General features: G+C 35.4%; 4 protein-coding genes across 5 annotated transcripts; 2 read left to right on the plus strand and 2 right to left on the minus strand.

Moving 5' to 3' along the window:
* Positions 1–812: 812 nt before the first annotated feature.
* Positions 813–3115, minus strand: LOC132167001 (protein NONRESPONDING TO OXYLIPINS 2, mitochondrial). 2 transcript variants are annotated; one of them, XM_059577889.1, is made up of 3 exons: positions 2861–3115; positions 2667–2785; positions 813–1067 (listed from the first exon to the last, which is right to left on the minus strand). In XM_059577889.1, exons 1-3 carry the CDS (start codon positions 3007–3009, stop codon positions 1048–1050), a joined length of 288 nt encoding a protein of 95 aa, XP_059433872.1. In that variant the 5' UTR covers positions 3010–3115; the 3' UTR covers positions 813–1047. The 2 variants fall into 2 exon arrangements, with proteins under 2 accessions (XP_059433872.1, XP_059433871.1); XM_059577888.1 differs by lacking the exon at positions 813–1067 and adding an exon at positions 2054–2345 and having other exon boundaries at positions 2861–3111.
* Positions 3116–5175: 2060 nt separating this feature from the next.
* On the plus strand, positions 5176–8875 carry LOC132184243 (NADH dehydrogenase [ubiquinone] iron-sulfur protein 8-B, mitochondrial). Its single transcript, XM_059597804.1, has 8 exons — positions 5176–5375; positions 6166–6244; positions 6791–6844; positions 6945–7036; positions 7114–7227; positions 8123–8190; positions 8271–8382; positions 8468–8875. The coding sequence occupies exons 1-8, from the start codon at positions 5322–5324 to the stop codon at positions 8561–8563; spliced, it is 669 nt and encodes a 222-aa protein (XP_059453787.1). The 5' UTR covers positions 5176–5321; the 3' UTR covers positions 8564–8875.
* A 1198-nt stretch (positions 8876–10073) lies between these two features.
* On the plus strand, positions 10074–20299 carry LOC132191677 (phenylalanine--tRNA ligase alpha subunit, cytoplasmic). Its single transcript, XM_059606772.1, has 18 exons — positions 10074–10344; positions 10810–10935; positions 11217–11306; positions 11995–12051; positions 13048–13103; positions 13315–13407; positions 14122–14212; positions 15834–15871; positions 15974–16012; positions 17128–17204; positions 17311–17395; positions 17500–17596; positions 18267–18363; positions 19050–19121; positions 19341–19407; positions 19491–19616; positions 19807–19861; positions 19949–20299. Exons 1-18 carry the CDS (start codon positions 10198–10200, stop codon positions 19997–19999), a joined length of 1464 nt encoding a protein of 487 aa, XP_059462755.1. The 5' UTR covers positions 10074–10197; the 3' UTR covers positions 20000–20299.
* Positions 20300–20766: 467 nt separating this feature from the next.
* Positions 20767–21638, minus strand: LOC132163310 (17.9 kDa class II heat shock protein-like). Its single transcript, XM_059573553.1, has one exon. It carries the CDS (start codon positions 21346–21348, stop codon positions 20878–20880), a length of 471 nt encoding a protein of 156 aa, XP_059429536.1. The 5' UTR covers positions 21349–21638; the 3' UTR covers positions 20767–20877.
* Positions 21639–22214: the final 576 nt, after the last annotated feature.

Consider the following 22214-nt stretch of genomic DNA (forward strand, 5'->3'; position numbering starts at 1 on the left):
TGTGGCAAAAAGCTGGTTGCCAGAACCGTATATGTCCTCTTCTACAGAAAACACCAACAGTCAAGTAGGGAACTAGCAGAGGACACTTGAGAAATAAAGTCCTAAAACACACATGTTATTCCTAAAAATCTATATACCCTCTATAACGCAAAACTTTTTTTTTTTTAATGCACATTTCCTACACAAAGCAAATCAGCTTGAAAGGGGCATGCCAAAAGCCTAGGAATGTCCCAACTGAAAACAGTTCCTCAAAGTGCGTTAACTAAAATTTGTTGGATACGAAGCCTGGGTTCAGTGTCTAACCAAATGCAGAAACAAGGACACAGCAGTCACATCAAAGGTTCAAGTTAATGCTCATTAATTCCTTTGGAGACAACGAAAGTCACAGCTTTCTGTGCTTCAAGTATACCTCTAACCAGAAACAAAGATCCTAATGTTTCTAAATGTAAAGATTAGTAAGGAAAAAAAAGGACTTCCTGGTTATATTTCTTGTCATTTGCCTATGGCGTACATATAAATAATTACCACAGGCCACTTTGTCACCCCCACTACCTGGCAATAATCATATAGTTACAAACTTACGAGTCTACCACACGACAAGCATTCAAGGGACCATCTCCAAGGAGCCTCCCATTAAAAGGAACACACATCCCATAATCACGTACGCACACTCTCCTCATTCCCTACTTGCGCACATTCATTTCCTCTCCCACCCTCTCCATTCGTCTAAAATCATCAACAGCCTATATTTTTTTCCTTGAGCATCACACCCAGCATTTTCAAGACAAATGGGGGAAAAAAGCTTCAGCACACATTAAAATGTTTAATACCTATATATTAATAACATATAACTTCTTCTTAACCTTACAGAAGCAAAGAATAAAATGTCAAAATATGGAGAATTGTGTTCTTGGCCAAATGATGGCTTACACCGTACAAAAACCACAAATGGAAAGAAAAATCAAAGAAGTGGACCCAACATGCGTGGTATAAAAACCACCTAAACGCAAGCCAGTTAGAGTTGAAATGACTGAAGCCTTTAGCCTGTCACCGAGGAACTGCAAATTCTAGGAAACGCCATTGAAAAAAATATGGGAGACAATCAGTAGGTGAAGAAAACATAGAGAGAGAGAGAGAGAGAGAGAGAGAGAACTTTGTTGAGTAGACACAAAGAACAAAACATGTTTATGAAGAAAGGCACTACATTAAAGAAATCAGTCATATCTTGAGAGGGAAATGAGAAGAAGAATTAATCATATTATTTTGGTTAGAGAACCAAAATAACTAATTCTGGATTTGGGTGGGGGGTTTTAAGGTGAGTTTTATGTAAGTTGTAATTAAGTAAAATTTAATCTTAATTTCCCTTATTTGGGTTAACAAGAGAGTTGTTTTTAAAATTCTAAGGAATTTAAACTTGGGATTTTGAGCACCCAAATCCCAATTTCAGATTACATTGAGAAAGTGTCATTATACATATTCTACCAATTTTATCGGTAGAACATTCTCATACCATCACCATTACCCTTCACCGACAACACCACCATCATTGTCATTTGTCATGGTCACTGCTACCAGTACTGCCATAACTACCATCATCACCATTTTCAGCCTCTATGACCCACTGCCGACACCGCCCCACTGCCATCACTAATAGATCTCCTATATTGGTTAAGAGTGGCATAGCGCAACCAAACCTTATGGGTTTCGTTAAATAGAAGTAAGGTATCAAATTTCATGTTATTTTACTGCTCTATCTTTTTATTCTCTCTCTAAATATTCTTTGACCATGACTCTAGGCACTACTGAAGTTCAGAATACATTTGAGATCTTAAATTGTTTACTACACATACAAGAAATTAAATCTCATGTCTGCTAGTCATTCACCATCTCCACCATAAACAGTTTCTAATTTTTTTAATCCATGTTCAATGGAAACTAATATTGGAAAACCTAGTAACTGCGACTGCATCTGAAGCCTTCTGAGAAAAAAAAAAAAAAAAAAAAACACACTCAAAAGAAGAACCTTAAATAATCACTAATCCTGTCAAACACACAGTATTAAACAGTGAATTGAAAGGATCTTATTGCTCTAAGATCCAAATACAACCCGTGCCAACTACTGATACATCCACATAATCCATTCTCTTGAAAAAAAAAAAAAAAACAAAGATAACTGAATTTAGTAAGCTGGTTAAACAAGTTTGCATTTGCTGAACAATACAAATACCAACAAATTAACATTTGAGGATTTCTTCTTCCTTCCACAGAGTGAGTAAGAAATAAACACTAGCATTTATTGTCCCACAAAGATCCAGCAAGCCCCTGTCACAATGGTATTGCAAGTCCTATACCATGAAGTACAACAACAGGTCAGAATACACATAATTGCACCAATCAAGAGGCAACCATCCCGGCCGGCTGCCCGGAGTATAGACTAACTTCTACCAAGCCACCCATTTAAGATTAAACATTAATGAACGATTATACCTTCCCAGAATCATAACAAGAAGCACAAAACGAGCCTTAACATAGCTCAAAGAGTAGAGCACCACACCAATAAATACACAATTCACACACAGCCCACTTTGCAAATGATGATTAAAACTCATTACCCACAACTTATTCCCTAACATCCATGGCATATGATACATAACTAAATGAAGTACCTTGAGAGAGCCAGCTCCAGCAGGAGGAATCGACGGCGATGCTGGATTTGAGCCGAGCAGAAGCAATGGCGCTGTGAAGTGGCATCATCGATTCCACGCTCCCCAACACCGAAGCAATCCTAAAACAAGCAAAAATAACATGAATACTAATTATGAGAGTGTCAGATGAGCGCGGGTCTTAGAAAAGCTTGGACCTTGAAGCGCGAGGGATGGCTCTGGTTGTTGGAGAAAAGGCAGGAGGGGCAATGGGTTTGGGGCTTAGGGATATTTGGGTTATGGTTTTAGAGCGAGCGGCTATGGACCTCGAACCCGCCGTTATCGCTGATCGGCACAAGGAAGCCATTTCTGGTTCAGGGTTTTAGGTGAATGGATTGGAGGGCCATGAGGAAGGTCGCTTAAACCCTACCAAAACGAATTGCGATTAGCTTGAGTGAAACGACGCCGCATAAGGTCCCGCTCAAAGTGCATTTCTTTCATTAAAAGAATGCCTTTTTTCAACAAAATTTTCTTTTAAACTTGAGTCGGAAGAATTTTCTTTAATTCAGTATATTTAATTTTTATATGTCATTTTAATTTAATTTATAATTTTTACAAATATTTTAAATATATATCAATTTAATAAATTAAGTTAAAGAACACAATTTTAACCCAACCTCGACAAAAACTTTTCTCTTCAATTAATATTTGAAGCTATGATTAATCATATATTCCATTGATTATGGAAGAAATCGAAAAATTTCTTACTAATCTTTATTCAGATGGTTCTGAAAAAAATAATAATAAAATTATATATATATATATATATATATATGTGCGCGCGCGCGAATTTAATTTATAAGGATTTATAGATAGATGAAGATCCTCTCCATTTTCGAGTGAAATTGAAAGATTTAATTATATGGTCAATATTAAATTTTCCTTTAGGTTCAAATTGGTCCTTTCACTAACTTATTATACAATTAATTAAAGATGTACCACGTAGACTAATCATTAAGGTCATGTACTTTTCACATAACATGTCATGTGCCAATTAAAAATGAGATAGAAATTTTCTCCAAATCGGTATAAAATAAATATTTTTTAACTCATGTAAAATAGCGTAAAGTGTTTATAAACATTTAAAAGACACATTAAATTATTAACCTCATTAATAACAGTTTACTAATTTAGATTAAATTTAATGTGCATTTTAAATATGTATAGACACTTGACATTATTTTACATGAGTTGGAGGATATTTCCTCCATACTGATTTGAAGGAAATTTATATCCTTAAAAATTGCCACATAGAAGTATTGAAAACAAATGAATAATGTTAGATATTATACTTTCATTCCATTTATATCTTACTAGGCTAGGGTGAATTAGTCATTATCAACAAAATGAAAATAAAAAATCAACGGTATGTAGGTACGGCCACAATAGCAAAGCGGTGTGAGGATGAGATGATGATACAATATGTAGCATTTTTCAAAACAATTTTATTTATTTGTGATATATTTATAATTTAAAGCAAATGTGTCACATGGCATGTACAATTGACACAAAATGTGTCATATTTGAGTTGTGTAGTATTAATTTATTCATCTAACGTGACATACTCTTAGTTAATTGGACAATAAGTTGATGGAGAAATTTATTTGAAATCGTAGAATCGAAGGAAAGTCTAAGGACCTAATTGTTGAAATTGAAAACCTAATAATTAAATTATTTAATGTATGATTCGAGCAGAATTTAAGCCCGAATTTTAAAATAACCTCTAAACATTTATTTATAGTATAAATATATAATATGTAACTATATAACACACATTATACAATATAACATATAATTATAATTTTTTTAAAAATACCATTTGGCTCCTCCATTGGTAATGCTCCCAATGGAAAAGCCAAATGATATAGATAAAAATTTAGCTAATGAGATGTAGGACGTCTTTAAAAATTCATTAGTTAAACTAGATAAAGTGAGTTTTGATGAACTATTTTGCATAAAAATTTGGCTCATTCATTGTGAATGTTATAATATATATATATATATATATAAACGAGCTAATTGAGCTTTAAACGAGCTGAACTCGTGAGTCTCTATCGAGTTTTATTGAGCAAGTTGAATATGTATCATTTACTAATGAAGCGGATTTATATAATAACAACCATGTTTATATAGTATTAAACTCAAGTTCAGGTTGAGCTAAACTGAGGGAGTTGTTGAACTAATTAATTTATATATAGCCATAAGTTTCATCAATATATACACATTATAAAAATGGTTTTTCATATATATATATATATATATATATATATTTGTGTTTAATCTTATTATGGATTTTTATTTTTATTTTCTACTCTTAATAAGCACTTACCAACGCGACGTCGCCTTGTTAAACTCAATTTCGCAACTAACCAAAGCCATTTTAAAGCGACTTTCTCGACGTTGCTAACATAAACACCGCCTCTAAAACTAGTGCATACGTAGAAACGCAGCGTTTAGGAACCGACTCTCACATCTTCTGCAAACCAATCTCAACGATCCAAATCTTCTCCCACCGATCAGGTGGTCTCAGTTGCCTCTGTTCCTCTCTTCTCCAACCACAATCGCACACGACCTGTAGAAGAAGAAGCAGAAGCTACTCGGCTTGGCAATCACCCACAAATGGCTGCGATCTTAGCTCGGAAATCTCTTCAGGCTCTTCGCGCTCGCCAGCTCGTAAGAACTCTCATGCCCTAAACATTTCCGTTTCCCTCTTGTGCTCTGTTTGGTAGATGAGAAAACGTCGTAAATCAAATCGAAACCTATTTATACTTAGAATAATACGAGTTTTTCTTTTCTTTTTATTTTATTTGTGAATGTTTACTTTCTCTCTCCGAGCCGTTTGCTTAAGCTAGTGGAGTTATTCATATTTTGTGATTTAATAAAAGCACGAAACGCAGAATCTGAAGCACAGCCATTTCTCCTCCTCGGTTTTCTCGGAATCCAACAGAAGGGATTTATTTATTGTTTCTATTTTTTTATACCCTAGCTTCTAATTGTTCAGGCAATTGTACAAATTGCCTTATTTTTGTTTTGGGAATTTGAGTGATGATTTTCTATTGTTCTTTCTCTGTGTGGAATAAATTTAGTTCTCCCTAGCTAAGAAAATTATAGAAAGGAACGTTGGTACAGGTTTAGGTAAATTGATATGATTATTGAGGAGATATATAGGACAGTATATATTCTGAAGTTCTGGCTGTTTCTTTGACATTTAGTTTCACAGATGGTAATTTTTGATTCTTTCACAGATGGGATGATAATTTTCACCCTAAAGTGTATCGTCATTATGTTGAGCATTACTTGCTGTATCCATTACTGCCGTTAATGCTCTCATCATTCTTTCACCATCAAATTGATGTGATTATTTTAAGGACTTAAATTGGATTTATATATCTTTGTTGCCTTCCCATTAGCTGTTGGATGTTACATAGTCTAATGCGTTTTCCTCTTATCCTCCATTGTTTAGGCTGTTTCTGGGCAAACATTGCAGGGTTCTCACCGTTATGGACTGCAGCTCAGTGCTCACCCATACTCCACCAAAAAAGGTTTGGTTTACTCTTTCAAGTCATATTTATGATTTTTTTGACTGTTTCTACTTTTACAGATTTTTGAATTTATGTTCTTCGTTTAATTCCTAGTAAGGGTTCTCTTCTATACTTCCATTGTATGAGGGGTGTGCCCCAATGGGCTTTATTAATGATACAAAATTACTTACAAATTATGATTTATTTATTAAGTCAGATATTTAAAAAAGAAAATCCATGAAAATTGTATCAATGGTGAGTTCAAAGGTAATCCTGTAAGTTATATGATATGAATAAACTTATATGGTTCATATTACTGGTTTAAAGATAGTGGAGGTCAGATTTTCATTTGGTTCTCAATTTTAAAAGAAATTTCCGGAGAGGTTTATTGAGAAAATAATGTTTTTGAGGGAATTTCATAAAGCTTCTTTGCAAGTTATCTTAAACAACCTTGTCATTTATAATTTGCCTACTGTCTTTTGAGGGAATTTCATATATTGCCGTACTGCATATACTATGTTCTTTGATATTTGTGGTTCGTGTATGTTTCTAATACACCAACTACAGAGGATGAAGACAGAGAGAAACTAGCAAAGGAAATTTCAAAGGACTGGAGCTCTGGTATGTTGTACTTTTGGGAACATTTTTTTTTTCCCTTTTGGTTTAACTGATTTGCTACAATGTACCATGAATATTCCTGATCCTTTTTGAGTAAATGCAGTTTTTGAGCAAAGCATAAACACATTGTTTCTCACTGAAATGGTCCGGGGTCTGATGCTGACACTCAAATACTTCTTTGATAACAAAGTTACTGTAAGTGTCTTCCTACACCCATTGTCCAGCATGGATTGCTAGAGCTTGATTTAAATTTCCTAATTTTTGTTATGCAGATCAATTATCCATTTGAGAAGGGCCCTTTGAGCCCTCGTTTTCGTGGTGAACATGCCCTACGTCGATACCCAACTGGAGAGGAACGTTGCATTGCATGCAAACTCTGTGAAGCGGTAAGACATTTTTTTTTTTTTGGGTAGTTATTATAGGCTAAATCAATATCAGTCGCAATATCTTCATCTCCATCACATGGGGATATAAATTCTTTTGTGTCTTTATTTTTCTGGTCCCTAGTTGAATTACTTTTTGAGTTTGTGGATGTGGACTCCTGGGCTGGCAATGGCCAGTGACAGCCTTGTTATCTTAGATAGTGCCTAGAAGCCTGGTCCTGTCATTGCAAATTACTATTCCTGTTTGACTACCAAAACTTGAGTGGATTTTTGGCCAATTTTCATCTGTGTCTTTCAAAGTTTTTGACTTTATGGCACACTTGATAATTTGCACACAAAGTCTCAGCATGTGTGTGAAAACTTTTGGAGTTGGAGAACTAGATATGATGATCCATTATTGATCAATATATCGTTATTCTACCCTGCTGATCTGTAATAATTGTTGACTGCATTCAAAAGCTTGTTCAAATCACGACACGGGAGGTATCCGTGAGAATATGTATTTGGCTGATACATTGACCATGTCAGACTTTGCCAGAGTTAGTATGATGTGGAATCCAACTCGGAAGTTGATAAATTTGAACCTGCCCTTATATCTAAGAAATGATATAATCTCTTATACAAATGTCAGTAAAATCAACTAGATGTGGCAATTTTTGAATGTATGTGATACATTTTTTCTTTTGAACCTTAACCTATTGATTTTAGGCTTATGCTGAATGGGTGACATTAACCAATATTTAAATTCAGTCAACAGTATGCATTAAAATGTCTGAGTTTCTGTTAAAATTTCTCTCAAGATACATTCCCTAATCTAGCCTTGAAAGTAGGATTCAAGCTGGTATCTCCTCTAATTTAATATGTCGTTTTAATCTCACAAGCAATTGTTTTTTACTAGATATGCCCTGCACAAGCAATCACAATTGAGGCAGAGGAGCGAGAAGATGGTAGCCGTAGGACTACTAGGTGAAGGATCTTTCTCTCTCTCTCTCTCTCTCTCTCTCTCTCTCTCTCTCCCCCTCTCTCTCATATTTGTAGTTTTCCAGGTACGATATTGACATGACAAAGTGCATCTACTGTGGATTCTGCCAAGAGGCATGCCCTGTTGATGCCATTGTTGAAGGACCCAACTTTGAATTTGCAACAGAGACTCATGAGGTTAGTATGCATACTTTCTGTAGAATCATGACAGTTAAATCCAATAATAAATTGAACTGTTTTTTATATTCCTTCATTGTTACAGGAACTTCTGTATGACAAAGAGAAGTTGCTTGAGAATGGGGACCGTTGGGAAACCGAGATTGCAGAGAACCTCAGATCCGAAAGCCTCTACCGCTGAATGTTCCACCCATTACTTCTCCCTAGCTGATACTTGCATGTTCCTCTTTGGCAATGTGAAAAATAAATAGATCTGTCTCTGGATCTTGAATTTAACCTCTGTAACTTGGCTTGTGATGCTGTTTTTGAATACATTCTTAATATGATGGATAAATTAAAAATGAAAGGGAAACAATTTCCTTTTGTAAAACCTTTTTGTTTTGGTTGAGGACACCATTTGTAAAGTTCTTGACATTTGTGAAATCTTTCTTGAAGAGCATTTAAAAGAGAAGGTGGACACATTGGTAGTCCACCTAGGCATTTGACATTGTTATGAGTTTTTTTTTTTTTTTTTTTTTTTGGGGCGCTCTTCTGAGCAATTGCTATGAGTGCTTTGGATTCCTCGGAGAACCGGTATAAGCTTGAAGCTAAAGCAGCTCTTTTAGCTTTCATTAAAGTTAAACAGGAAGGTAATCTGGTTCTTGAGGTGATGCTCTTAATGTGCTAGAATCATTTCGAAATTTTTCTCACCTATTCCTGATTGGTCAAGCGAATATCAATCGGCTCCCTTTCTCTTTTTGTTTTTGTTATTGTTATATTTTACTTGTAAAAAGAGAGGCCAATATAGCTCTGTATCTGAATGAAGTTTTTATTCGACAAAAAAGAATGGTTCTTTAAATCGGCTCCCTTTCTTTAAATTTGTTCTGACGTGACATGAGGGTAAAAACTGTTTTAAAATGTATTTTCTAGTGGAGTTTGTATTTGAGAAAATGTCTTTATAGAGTATTTTGAGAAATCCAAATATATATAAACCCCTGCTTGTACAAAAAAGAATTAAAAGAGGAAAATAGATAAAGGTGGCTGCGTGACCGCCTTGACCACCACAAGGGTGGCCACACTGCTGCCTATACATATATATATTTTTAAATAGTAGGTTAGATATGACCTTTGCAAAAGTTAATTACATATTTGCATGTTTATATTCATATAATAAGGGAATAATACAAGTTTATGTTTTTTTTTTTTTTGGTTTTAAGTTGTTTGTTAATGTATTTATTTTAAGAACATAAAACAAAAGACAAACAAAAAAAATAATGTGCAATGTGTTTATCAATTTTTTTTTCTTTGTATTTTTCCTTGTTTTTTTCTTAAATTTGTTTGTCTCCGAAAAGTCTATAAAAAATGGAAAATGCTAAGTATTCTTCTAATGTTCTTCTGGTATCCTCTTAACTGTGATGTGGTTTTTAAAATTACCGTTGGTGATTTTAAAAGCCATATCACAATTAAGAAAATACAAGAAGAATATCTAACATTTCCCATTAAAAATTCTCTTTCCAAAATCACGTAGACTAAATAATCGAATTAATTGATATTTATCCTTTCTCATTTTAGATTCGTTAGAACTAAATTCCTGTATTAAATTGATATGTATAACAGTATAAGAATATATGTTAATTCCTAATTTGAAGGAAGAAAAAAAAAAAAGACCGATTCGGGCTGGGCCCATTTACGAAGTTGCCCTACCTTTCATTCACCCGAACACCAATCAGCAATCGTCTCTACTGTCTGCTCCGGAATCCTCAGAGCGGACCATTTTTTTGGCGAATATATAGGGTAAGAGTGCATAGCCGAAACGCAGAGAATCCTGGACCAGAGATGGCGGAAGAAGCGATTCTTGGTTACCTAGCGAAGAACGAAGAAATCGCTGACTCAGGCGAGTTCGCAGCCAAACATGGACTCGATCACGACGACGTCGTCAATGTCATCAAGAGCCTCCACGGTTTCCAATACGTCGATGCTCAGGTGCTAAAAGGCTATTCTGCATTTCTATGTAATTGATGCATGCAATGAATTCGAGCTTGTTTGGTTACCAAATTATGAATGACGTACCTGAATTTGTATGTTAGACAGGGCCGTGTTCTGTTTTTAGTCCTCTTGGCTTCGAATTTCAATTCAAAATTTTCGTGTATGTGTTCCTTATATGGGTTTTTCAATTTCAATACATGAATTCATGAACGTGTACATAATGTCACTAATTCATATGATTTCTCAGCACAATTAACGTAGGAGAAAATTATGTAAAGTAATTTCATATACATGTACTGTAAGATAGCCTGAATAGCTGGTATGACGCTATGAAATTATTAGTTTAAGCTGCCCTTCATGTGCTTTACTGGGTTACTTTTTGTTGTCCAATATTATCAGCTATAAATTTTTCCACATGGTTTCATGAATAAAAATAAAATTCGACCGTTTCTGTGATTGCAGGACATTAAGAGGGAGACGTGGGTCCTTACCGATGAGGGGAATATGTACGCTGCTGCAGGATCACCTGAAGGGCAGCTGTTCTTTGCAGTACCTGCGGAGGGGGGTATCCCGAGGGAAGAATTGCAAGTGAGTGCTCTTCTTATTTTGTAGTGAGAAGTGCCTCGGTAATTGTAATGTATGTTCTGACAGGTGCTCCCATTTAAGGAAGTTTAGAGCTTATAGGGACTATGTACCGATTTATTCATTGTAATGAGGTTTAAAACGAGGATGCCCTGAGATTGGAGTGTGAATATCAGACCACTTCGTTAACATTTGTTGATTGTTGTTATCTGTAATAAGTTCTGTTTGTGAAAATTGATTTGCTATTAGTTAGTTAATGTTCTCTTGAAACTGATTTGTGGTTGCAGAAAAAACTCAGCCCATTGGTTTTCAAAATAGGTTGCGCCCAGGCAGCAAAGAATAAATGGGTGGATATGGGAAAGCAAGTATCCAGAAAGGTATTACACTTGGAGTGCTTGAGTTATATTTGGAAACTTGCTACGTTCCTTGGGGGCTTTTTGTATTTGTCTTATAAAGTCCACGACTAGTGATTGTATTTAAAATCTGTAGGCAGCTCTCATGGTTTTTCCTTTTCAGATTTTATTGCCCTTTTGGATTTTACAGTTTATTTTTCTAGAGTTACTATGTAGTCTTCCTTTGTATCCTTTCCACTATTTCTTCAATATTTGTTTTTCTAAAGCTATTGATCATAAGTCACTGACTCATTTTAGTCCAATTCAGATGCAATAGTATACATCCATATCATGCCTGAATCTTCTTGCTGCCATTTTCATAACTTCACCTTTTTTCTCCCACTTGTGCATAATAATCGTGCTTATAGATATTTGAAGAAAGAGTAGAGGTAATTTATTTAACCTATGTTATGAAAATTAAGAATATTCAGATTCAAGATACTCTACCCAATGTATACTCAATGGGAAACAAGTTATGTGATGGTGGACTTCTGGCTTCCATTTGCTTTAAAATCTTAAAAATTCTAATTATTTTGAATTTTCAATTTGGGTGCACAGAAGTATTTAGGATGCTAACTCATTTATTGTGTTATTACTCAAAAAGATATTCCGTTGTATTTTATTATTTTTGGATAAGGATCGATTTTTTTTTTAAAAAAAAATTTCTTTCTAGGTCAAACATGTGGAGGATAGGGTCAAAGATTTACTTCTACAGATAAAAGATGGACAGGTGCGTAATATTTGTAGTGCATTCTATCATTGATATACTATGTTTTGATTCTTGGATGTTAATAATATAATTACCTTGGTTTCATTACGATGAATATCAATACCACTAATGTTAACCCTTTGTAGATTTCTTGTTATGTTTAGGGTATACAAGTGTGGTTGCACCAAAAGAGCTAGTTGTATGGTAGTACAATGTGGTATTTTGCTTGTTATTCACTATTAACAATCTCGCCAAATGTTGCAAAATGAATATAGTAGAGTATTAATTCAAGTATGGGCTATGCCAGTTTAAATATACTCATAAAAATATAAGTGCGCACCTCATGTTAATTGATCTATGCTTATAATTCTCCCATTAATAGTTTTTTTTCTTTTTTCTTTGAAGCTTTGTAGCTGGCATGTATCATCCGTTTATTTCATCTGTGGATTATATAATTAGTGCTAGTGATGGTTATGGAAAAGACCAATCCAATAATTAACCCTACTGAGATGCTGGGTTTGGCAGTGTGTAAATGGGGTATGGGTGGAGATGGATTTTTTTGTGTTCTGTAAAGGCTTTTAAATTGTGGTGGGTCCTCATCAGAAGGGAGAGGGGCTCTGGTTCAATGTTAAAAAGAGATGGCAGTGTGTGTGTATGTGTTTATTGTGGATCACTTCGATTGTGGTGGAATTAAACAATTATTACAAAAAGATGGGCCATCAGGTTTCACATGTAAAAAAATGTGTTTGGGTGTGTTTGATAGGTAACTTCCTCTTCTTTAATTTGAGACTGAATTGAGATCAGAGGCAGGGTATTTTGGTGTTTCTCTCTCTCTCTCAGTTTGTATGTTTGTGCGTGTGCCATTACCAGCTCATGTTTGTGTTGGCTTGGCAAGAATATTTCCTTTCCCAAGATGGGTCTCGACAGGGCCTCCACTTTCTTTCCATTCCTATGATATTCTTCTTTTTGTGTAATGAAAACTGCTCATCAGAAAATTTTCTCCTTCTGTGATTCCAGGTTATTGACCAAGATGATATCAAGGCTCTCAAAGGAAGAAAGCTTATTGCCCCACAGTAATAATCATCTTTTTCCAATTTTGTTTCTTTATGGTTGGGTGTGGGGTAGGGGGTTGCTTTGGGCTTTGTTTTCTTCTTTGCTTGTTTAACCATTTAGTATCCATGGCAATAAGCTTAAACCATATTCAGGTTGGCTTTACTTGTACTATTATGCTAAAGAAGTTTGCGTGTACTTATTATCTACATTTTTGAATTACTTGTTTTCTAGGACATGGAACGGCTACTCAGTGAAAAAGGGCCCCAGTTATGCTCCACAAAGAAAGAAATTTGTTGCTGATTTGACTCGCGAGATGCTTCAGAGGTATAACATATGCTTGAATTTTAGAAGGAAAAAAGTATTAAGTGTAAATGATATTAGCAGAGATTGATGGTAATTATAAGGTGTGCTGGATTTTATTGCTGCAGTTATATTGCCCATCTCATAAGTTGTGTCATGACTTTCTCCCTGTTATATGTAACATTGAACCGGCCAACACTTTTAGGCGTTACTTGCTGAGTCTGAACAGTTATCAACAGCTTTAGCATATAAAATCAGATGCATTTTTGTTGCTTGTGCATGCTGGCAAGTCAGGCATGATATCAATTTTTTTCTTTAAGGAAAATAGACAATGCCCCACTTCGTAGTGGGAATGTAAGAAAATCTTAATTTGAAATTGTTCTTACGATGTTTCTGTTCTTTCTGTCTCATTGCTCAGGCTAATCATGTACAGAAATGCCTAGTTTGATATGGTTATTATGATAGTCGTGTCTTACCTGTACTTACATTAATGATGTGTTCTGGATTCTACCTTACTGTTTCTTTCTTCTTTTTGTGTGTGTGTAAGTTGGGGATTAAGTAACTACCATCTTCTGAGGTTAAAGATTATCACACCAGGGAATGTAACTTGCTAGTGGTTCCTGCTCTTTTATTTTAGGATGTTGTGTGTATCCTGTTGCCATATGCATTTTCTTTTTCTTTTTTCTTTTTTTCGTATGCATCTTGGTGACATCTTTTTGTGGTATTTTGTGCACTTAGTGGCGACTGGAAGAACTTAGAGTTCAAAGAGTATAACTTCAATGCAAAAGGTCAGCCTATTGAGGGTGGTCATCTTCATCCACTGAACAAGGCAAGAATATGTTTTTCTTTTTATATATACTTCTCTTTCTTCCATTCAAATCTAATAAATACCAAACTGGTAATATTATATACTTCCTGAGAGGCGACTGTTACAATTTGCTGGGAACTATGTGACACAATTTGAGAGAACAATAATATTTAAACAAAGTTGTTGAAGATAGCTACATCCTCAAGTTTTGTGTTTGATGTGGTTGAATTTGGAAAAATCAGTGGGTTTGAGTTTTGGTAGGTTGATTAAGTGGCATCAGTGATGCAAAAAGATCACTTGGTGACAGATATTTTTGATACAGCACTGCTACAAGAATATGACAATTTTTTATAAAAATTAGGGCACCATATGAAGTTAATTAATTAATTGAAAAATATATATTCTTATGCACTTCTTAATTAGTGTTGAGTTTTTGGTAGGTTGATTAAGTGGCATCAGTGATGCAAAAAGATCTCCTGGTGACAGATATTCTTGATACTGCACTGTTACAAGAATATGACAATTTTTTTATAAAAATTAGGGCACCATATGAAGTTAATTAGTTAATTGAAATATATATATACTTCTTAATTAGTGTTTCGTTTAAAAGATATTATAACAAGCACCTAGAGGCTAGAGGTTTAAAATTCAGAAGCAATAATAGATAGTAAAGGAACACCTCCATACTCCAGAAATGATGCTTAGAGTATGAATTAGCTTCTATCTTCGATGGTAACTTTAGTTATTTATTAACCTTTGGCTTGAAAGCTAACCAACAAGGATCAAGTGGTTTAAACTTAGCTAAAACTAGTTCACATGCAATAATAGGTAGCAAAGGAATCATACACCACAAAATGATGTTAGAGTATGAATATATTACTATCTACCATGTATATTCACAAGTGTCCTTAAAATACCATCAAGATTATAATTTAACCATCTATCCTTCAAAGAAAAAGAAAGCCCGGAACCCGGCTTTTAGATCTTTTCCTTTTCAACTTTGACCTCAGGATATTTTAAAATAACATTTAGAGGCCTTTTTTTTATTAATGAAATTGTATTTCAGCCTTAAACATGTCGTAGCTATGTTCATGTCGTATTGGCAAAGTATGTTTCCATGTCCCAGACGTGTCTGAATTTTTTATTTTTTTATTTTTAATTTGTGTGCACCTATCAGACATATATCCTCTAATGCCCAATCTGTATCTGTTGTTCAATACGTATAATACATGGATGATTCAACGCTTTTGAAGTATCTTATGCTTTTATTAAGGGCTGGACCTCTCTTGGTCGACCAAAGGCCCTACTTCTCTTCCCGAGCTCATGGACTCTATCCATGAGCAGATCAACTAGATTTAGAAATCAATCCCAAACTCCCTAAATGGAAGGAAGACTGTTGATAGATGGAATCAAACAGGAGCCCTCCCTGTTCAGCTCAAGCTACATTTGGCCCCTAGTTCATGAAGAAGGTTAATGCATGTGTTTTTTTATGCGCGGGTGCACACACGCATATGTATGTATGTATGACTTAGGTTATTCCAAACAGTTGTGGATGCTATAAAAGTTTTGATAAAGGTTTGGCAATTAAGTGTTTGTATTGTTTTTATTCATATGAAACTAATGAATGGCTCCCAATTTTCAGGTTCGACATCAATTGAGGATGATTTTTCTTCAGATGGGGTAAGACCTGATTTTAATAATGTCCAACACATTTGTGTTTTGGCATCATGTCTGTTTTTAAGTTTGACCTTTTAACTTTGTTGGGTATTCTATTGGCTGCAGGTTTGAGGAGATGCCTACAGACCGATTTGTTGAAAGCAGGTACTTGTTCTTGCCTTCTCTCATTGCAAATTTAAACTGATAATTTGCGCTTGTAATAAGAGGTTCTGCGTTTGTACCTTTATCTGGTCATTCCGAAGTTGAATTTCTTGTTACTAACTCAAGGACTTAGGTGGTACATGAATGCATTATCAAAACATATTTTAATGTGTTATAATTCTGAACGGTGGATGGAGTACACAAGATGCTCTATGATATATTCCTAAATGTGCATAGAAGAACTTGTTTTTTTTTTTATAAGTAAAGTTTATATATCAAAAGCGCAGAGGGGCGCAACCCAAGTACATAGGGAGTATACAAGAGAAAACGCCTAATTAGGAGAAGAAAAAAGAACAAGGAAATCAAGATAGCTAATCACTAAAAGGGCAAGCCAAACTGTTGTCCAAGTGAAAAGCGTGTAGAAGAAAAACGCCTTGAGATCCTCCAAAGATCTCTCAGAATCCTCCAAGCATCTCTTATTCCTTTCTAACCATAAACACCATACTATGCAAAGGGGAACCATTTTCCACACAACTGCACTTCGTGAACGCCCTCTCGACCACCAACAAGCGAACAAATCCGCCGCCTTTTGAGGCATGACCCATGACAATCTGAATCGGCTAAAGATAGCATCCCATAGAGAGCAAGCAATCTTGCAATGGAGAAGTAGATGATCAATCGTTTTCTCATCCGATTTGCACAAGCAACATCTATTGATCACAATGAGATTCTTTTTCCAAAGATTATTGATTGTGAGAATCATAGAAGAACTTGTCTTTGAACATAATTTTCAAAGCCTTCACAACCTCCTTTTAGAAATATTCTCTTAGTAACGTAACAAGACCCAATATATATTCTTAAGAAGTGTTTTGGACAGGTGGCTCGCATTTAAAAAGTTACAATGAATTTAGTGTTCAACTGAGCAATGAACTTGGATTACCAAATTTGCATTTTTTTTTTTTTTTTTTTAAATTCTATGCTTCAGGGAAGAAATTATATGTTCTGCCAAATTTTTCCTCTCATATTTTCTTCCCTAGGTTTCTAGTTATTACATTTCGTTACTTGAAAGGTCCAATTTGCCAAATGCACTTTTATACTCATCTCTGTTTCATTTACAGCTTCTGGAACTTTGACGCCCTGTTTCAGCCGCAACAACATCCTGCCCGTGATGCACATGACACATTCTACCTGAAAGGTTTGTGGACTTGCTTTCTTGTACTGCTACATCCAGATTCCTTCTATTCATTAAAAAAAAAAAACATCCGGTTTCCTTCTGATTATCACTTGTCATTCACATGCAGCTCCTTCCACCACAAAGGAACTGCCTGAAGATTATGTTGAGAGGGTGAAGCGTGTTCATGAGTCTGGTGGTTATGGGTCACGGGGGTATGACATTTTCATTTATATTTTTATTCAATTATTTGATTGAATCTCACTTCATTTCTTTAGCAAGTATTTAAGTGAAAGCTTCTATTTTTCCACATTTGCAGATATGACTATAATTGGAGCAGAGACGAAGCAAACAAAAACCTTCTGCGAACGCACACGACTGCTGTTTCATCCAGGATGCTTTACATGCTGGCCCAGGTGTAATACTATTTAAATGTTTGACTTTCAAGGCAAGAGTATAAATACTGCAAACTTTAGTTTTAATACTGAGAAATAGTTTTAGGAGAATTTTTTCAATCATGATATTATTGTCTGGCGAAACGAATACAGCCTTGGTGCAGCCATACAAGCAATACCTTATTGGCATTGGTAATTACTTTAGCATTTAAAAGCATCACATCTAGAGCCTTGGTTCCTTTGTTTGCTACGAGTCTACCATCTATTTCTTTCATTGATATTTTAGAGTTGAGATTTGGATATTCCAACACCATAAATTAGTATGTTGCCAATTATATAAACCCCAATAAGCATTGGTAATTGCTTTAGCATTTAAAAGTATCACACCTAGAGCCTTGGTTCCTTTGTTTGCTATGAGTCTACCTCCTATTTCTTTCATTGATATTTTAGAGTTGAGATTTGGATATTCCAACACCCTAAATTAGTATGTGGCCAATTATATAAACCCCAATAAGCACATGTTATATTTTCCCTAACATTAAAGTGTGTCTATTTTTGAAGTCTGTGTAAGCCATTACTCCAAAGAGTTTTTGGCTGCATTTTCAACATGGTAATGGTTAAAGTAGCCCTTGTTTTCTGCTTCAATAAATGTTTGTGTTTGTAATTGTTTTTCTTTCTTGAATGTGTGCAGAAACCTTTTACTCCCAAAAGATACTTCTCTATAGATCGTGTTTTCAGAAATGAAGCAGTAGATCGAACTCATCTTGCAGAGTTCCACCAGATCGAAGGTATTGATAGATGTGTGATGGGGTAAATTATCATGTAAAAAATTAAAAAAAGTATTGGGGATGGGGTCTTGGTTCTTCAATAGGGTTGTAATTTCTTTTATGTTGGGACAGTCTGTCATAATACTTCAAGCCTATATTGAGAGTTCAAAGCATCTGTACAAGATATGACCATTCTTGACTCTGAAACTGTTAGTATCAACCCAATGTCTGATCCAGCCAAAACCAACTTAATGTTATTGTTGTAAACTTGTAATAGAAGGGGATGAGTGGCCTGTTTTCGGATTAGTCGGCCATGAAACTCTAGACTGCATTGAGGGTTCAAAGCATCTGACTAAGTGACCATTCTTGTACTTTTGCCCCAACACCTGGGTTCTGGACTTGGTCCAACCAATTTTTCTAGTCTTTTATGTTTGGCTGGAACTATTTGTGGCGATCACATTGCAAAAAATGGTTGGTGTCACTTCTCAGGTTGGGTAATTTTTTTGCTCAAGTTGAAACTTTTCCAGGCTGAGCACTAGGTGGTTTTTATGTTGACCTGAAGAACAGCCTGTATTCAGGTTAGGACTGCCAGAGCTCAGTCTGGACTCAGTTGCCGTGTCAGTTTTAACTTAAAAACCTAATGAAAAATATGATATTATGCTTTTCATGAAGTAATGACCTATCTGAATTCTTGTCTCCGATTTCAGGCCTGATATGTGATCGAGGACTTACTCTTGGTGACTTGATTGGAGTCCTGCATGACTTCTTTTCTCGTCTGGGTAATTCACTGAGGTTTTGCTGTAAATGCAATTTATGCAAATTCTTACATAATTGGCACCGATGTTTTTCTTCTAAAATGAAGCTAGGTGGTTTTCTTGCATATAAACTATTTCTGCTTATAGTTGACAAGGAGAATTAATGACCGATGAGGGTATTGTGATGTTGGAGGCACCGCTATAATGAAAGTTGACATTTTCAATTCCATCTCCTGTGTCCAGGCATGGCCAAGCTGCGTTTCAAGCCTGCTTATAATCCATATACTGAACCTAGCATGGAAATTTTCAGGTAATTAATTATGAATTTATCTTCTAAGGCTATTTCATCTTTAGCCATGCAAAAATTCATATATGATCCTTTATTGTTTTCAGTTATCATGAAGGTTTTGGGAAATGGGTAGAAGTTGGAAATTCTGGCATGTTTAGACCTGAAATGTTGCTTCCTATGGGATTACCAGAAGATGTTCGTGTTATTGCATGGGGCCTTTCCCTTGAAAGGTAAGAAAAATTTGTTATTAATTCAAGAGAGTAGCAATTGTTGAATAGATTATCTTGAATTATGCGTTTTCAATGTCCGTGTGCATGCAAATTCAATAGGAATTCAGGGAAAGTATAAAACAAGCTCTTTTTATGCAATATCGAAACAATATTGACCCTTTTTTTTTTTTTTTTTCTCTAAATAAACCAGACCAACTATGATCCTGTATGGCATTAATAACATCCGGGACCTCTTCGGGCACAAGGTATTACTATATTCTCTCTTCTGGCTATGAGGTCATACTATCTTAATAATGGATTTAGTTCATTCATTTGGCTCATGTTTTTTGCAGGTGGATCTTGGTCTCATCAAGATAAATCCTATATGTGGTCTAGGGGTTTGATTAAGTGATGTTTCTATGTATTTCTGTTGCAAAATGTTCGACATTAGACATTTAGTTTAGTAATGGGAAACACTTTTTCCATCAGCACAAAATCTGCCCAGGCCTTTTATATTAATATCATTGTGTTAGCTTGATTTGATTCATTTCCACTCACACCTTGTTTTCAAGTGGAGTGAAGGCTCTGATTTTAGTGAGGCACAGTACAACTGAGAATCACTTGCATTTTGACTAGGTTGGAGAAAAAATTTGCATGCATTTACTATGCCAACCTTAGAATATAATCCCATTTTCAATTTTCAATTTTATTTTTTATTTTTTATGTATTCTATTTTGTGTTGTTCCAAAATATTGCCAAAAATGTTTATAGGCACGAACTTGATCATTGTCCTATTGTGCCATTTGCTTTATTGAAAAAATCATTTAATTTGATATTCACTTGTGAGGAAGTGAAAGTTTTAGATCCTCATATATATATATAACCTCATACAATTATTATTTGCAAGACGATCTGTTAAAAAAGCTTAGATTTCTTAAGGGGGATGGATCATAGCAAGTATCAAGTATTTCACAAGACAGCTTTTTAGAAAGATAATAGAAAAAATTACGAAAAAGAGGGGTAGGGTGAAAAATGGATTTTGATTTTTTGGAAGTGAAAAGGGTATTCAAACATTAATCAAGAATACATGGACGGTTTGGATGAAAACTCTGATATTATGAGCTGATACGCACAACATATGCCACTGATAACAAAAACAGAACACACAAGCAACAATGAAAACTCTGATATTATGAGCTGATACGCACAACATATGCAGATAACAAAAAACAGAACACACAAGCAACAATGAAAATGTTAATTAATTGATCCGATCCATTCTTCAAGCAATCTTGACCTCGATTGTCTTTGGCTTCTTGGGCTCCGGAGGAGGCAACTTCTGCACAGTCACAGTGAGCACGCCGTCCTGGCACACCGCAGAGATGGCATCGGTGTTGGCATTCTCAGGCAGCCCAAATTTCCTCATCAACTTCCCGACCCTCCTCTCCATCCTCACGTACTTGGGCCCCTCTTTCTCCTCCTCCCTCTTCCTCTCGCCGCTTATCACGAGCACATTGTCGGCCTCCACCTGGACCTTGATATCCCCGGACTTGAGCCCCGGCATGTCGATGATGAAGACGTAGGAGTTGGGGTACTCCTTCACGTCGGCCGGAGTGGCCGCCATGGCCTTGACGTCGCGCACGTATGAGTGGGTCGGGGCGTTGAAGGACTTATCGGTTTCGTCGGTCAGGTCCATCATATGCTGCAAGGTCGAGAAGAGTGGGGAATCAAGGCCCATGACTCTGAAATCCATTTTCCTCTTCTTCTTGCTCGGACGAATCTTTGTTAATTAAGGGATGTTGGATTGTTCACGAAGAGATGAACTTCAGACAGCTAGTTGATTGTGTTGCTCTGCAAGACAAGGGGGGCGGTTGTCGAGATTTATAGTTGTGTGGGAGGGAAGGGGGATAGTGGACAGAAAATGAATGTTCTAGAGGGACCGTTGGAGAGAAAGGAAGGTTCCAGGAGGTTCGACAACATAGTTTTTATACGAGTCCAGAATGTTATGGAAGGTTCTACATCCTTTCTAAGTTTATGATATTCTGGAAAGTGGAAACAATCGGGAATATACCCCACAGTTCTCTAAAATTTTGCGAATTAAGGTCTTTTCTTGTGTAAAACAGCTTGAAAAATGTTATTATAGATTTTTTTTTTTTTTTTCGATTTTCTAATAAGCATCACTATGAAATTGAAGAGAAGCAGAAAATTCTTTTTGGTTCTCTGAGTATTAAGTAACATGTCACATTTATTTTTAATAGCAAGCATTTTTCAAGCAGTTTGATGCAAAGAATGTTTTGAACTCACATAAACTTAGAGTCTATAATTCATGTAAAATCATAAAATTCAACTTGCAAATACAAATACAAATTACCAATCTATTTTTTTGTTCATATTCCATAACTATGAAGTTGTGTCTTTGTTTTCTTTTCTTTGTTTGAGATAAGTCAGACAATTTATTATTCGACTTGCAAATTCGACAAAAATGCAACACGAAATTAGCAAGTAATGTTTGGTATAATTGGGTTCAAGTCACTATTGAATTTGGATCAACCCTTGCTTGACCCATTTAATAAAAAATCAATTTAGGGTCAACGTTTATTTTATTTGATCTTTTATTTT

Source organism: Corylus avellana, chromosome ca1 (assembly GCF_901000735.1).
Source record: "Corylus avellana chromosome ca1, CavTom2PMs-1.0".
NCBI lineage: Eukaryota > Viridiplantae > Streptophyta > Magnoliopsida > Fagales > Betulaceae > Corylus > Corylus avellana.

Coding starts and splice junctions, on each gene's coding strand:
- LOC132167001 (XM_059577889.1), bottom strand. CDS start 3,009: ATGGCTTCCTTGTGCCGATCAGCGATAACGGCGGGTTCGAGGTCCATA. Junction 2,786..2,860: donor GCCATCCCTCGCGCTTCAAG/GTCCAAGCTTTT, acceptor TGCTTGTTTTAG/GATTGCTTCGGTGTTGGGGA. Junction 1,068..2,666: donor CTGGAGCTGGCTCTCTCAAG/GTACTTCATTTA, acceptor GGCGTTTCCTAG/AATTTGCAGTTCCTCGGTGA.
- LOC132184243 (XM_059597804.1), top strand. CDS start 5,322: ATGGCTGCGATCTTAGCTCGGAAATCTCTTCAGGCTCTTCGCGCTCGC. Junction 6,845..6,944: donor TTCAAAGGACTGGAGCTCTG/GTATGTTGTACT, acceptor GAGTAAATGCAG/TTTTTGAGCAAAGCATAAAC. Junction 7,228..8,122: donor CATGCAAACTCTGTGAAGCG/GTAAGACATTTT, acceptor GTTTTTTACTAG/ATATGCCCTGCACAAGCAAT.
- LOC132191677 (XM_059606772.1), top strand. CDS start 10,198: ATGGCGGAAGAAGCGATTCTTGGTTACCTAGCGAAGAACGAAGAAATC. Junction 15,872..15,973: donor ATGATTTTTCTTCAGATGGG/GTAAGACCTGAT, acceptor TATTGGCTGCAG/GTTTGAGGAGATGCCTACAG. Junction 16,013..17,127: donor GACCGATTTGTTGAAAGCAG/GTACTTGTTCTT, acceptor TTTCATTTACAG/CTTCTGGAACTTTGACGCCC.
- LOC132163310 (XM_059573553.1), bottom strand. CDS start 21,348: ATGGATTTCAGAGTCATGGGCCTTGATTCCCCACTCTTCTCGACCTTG.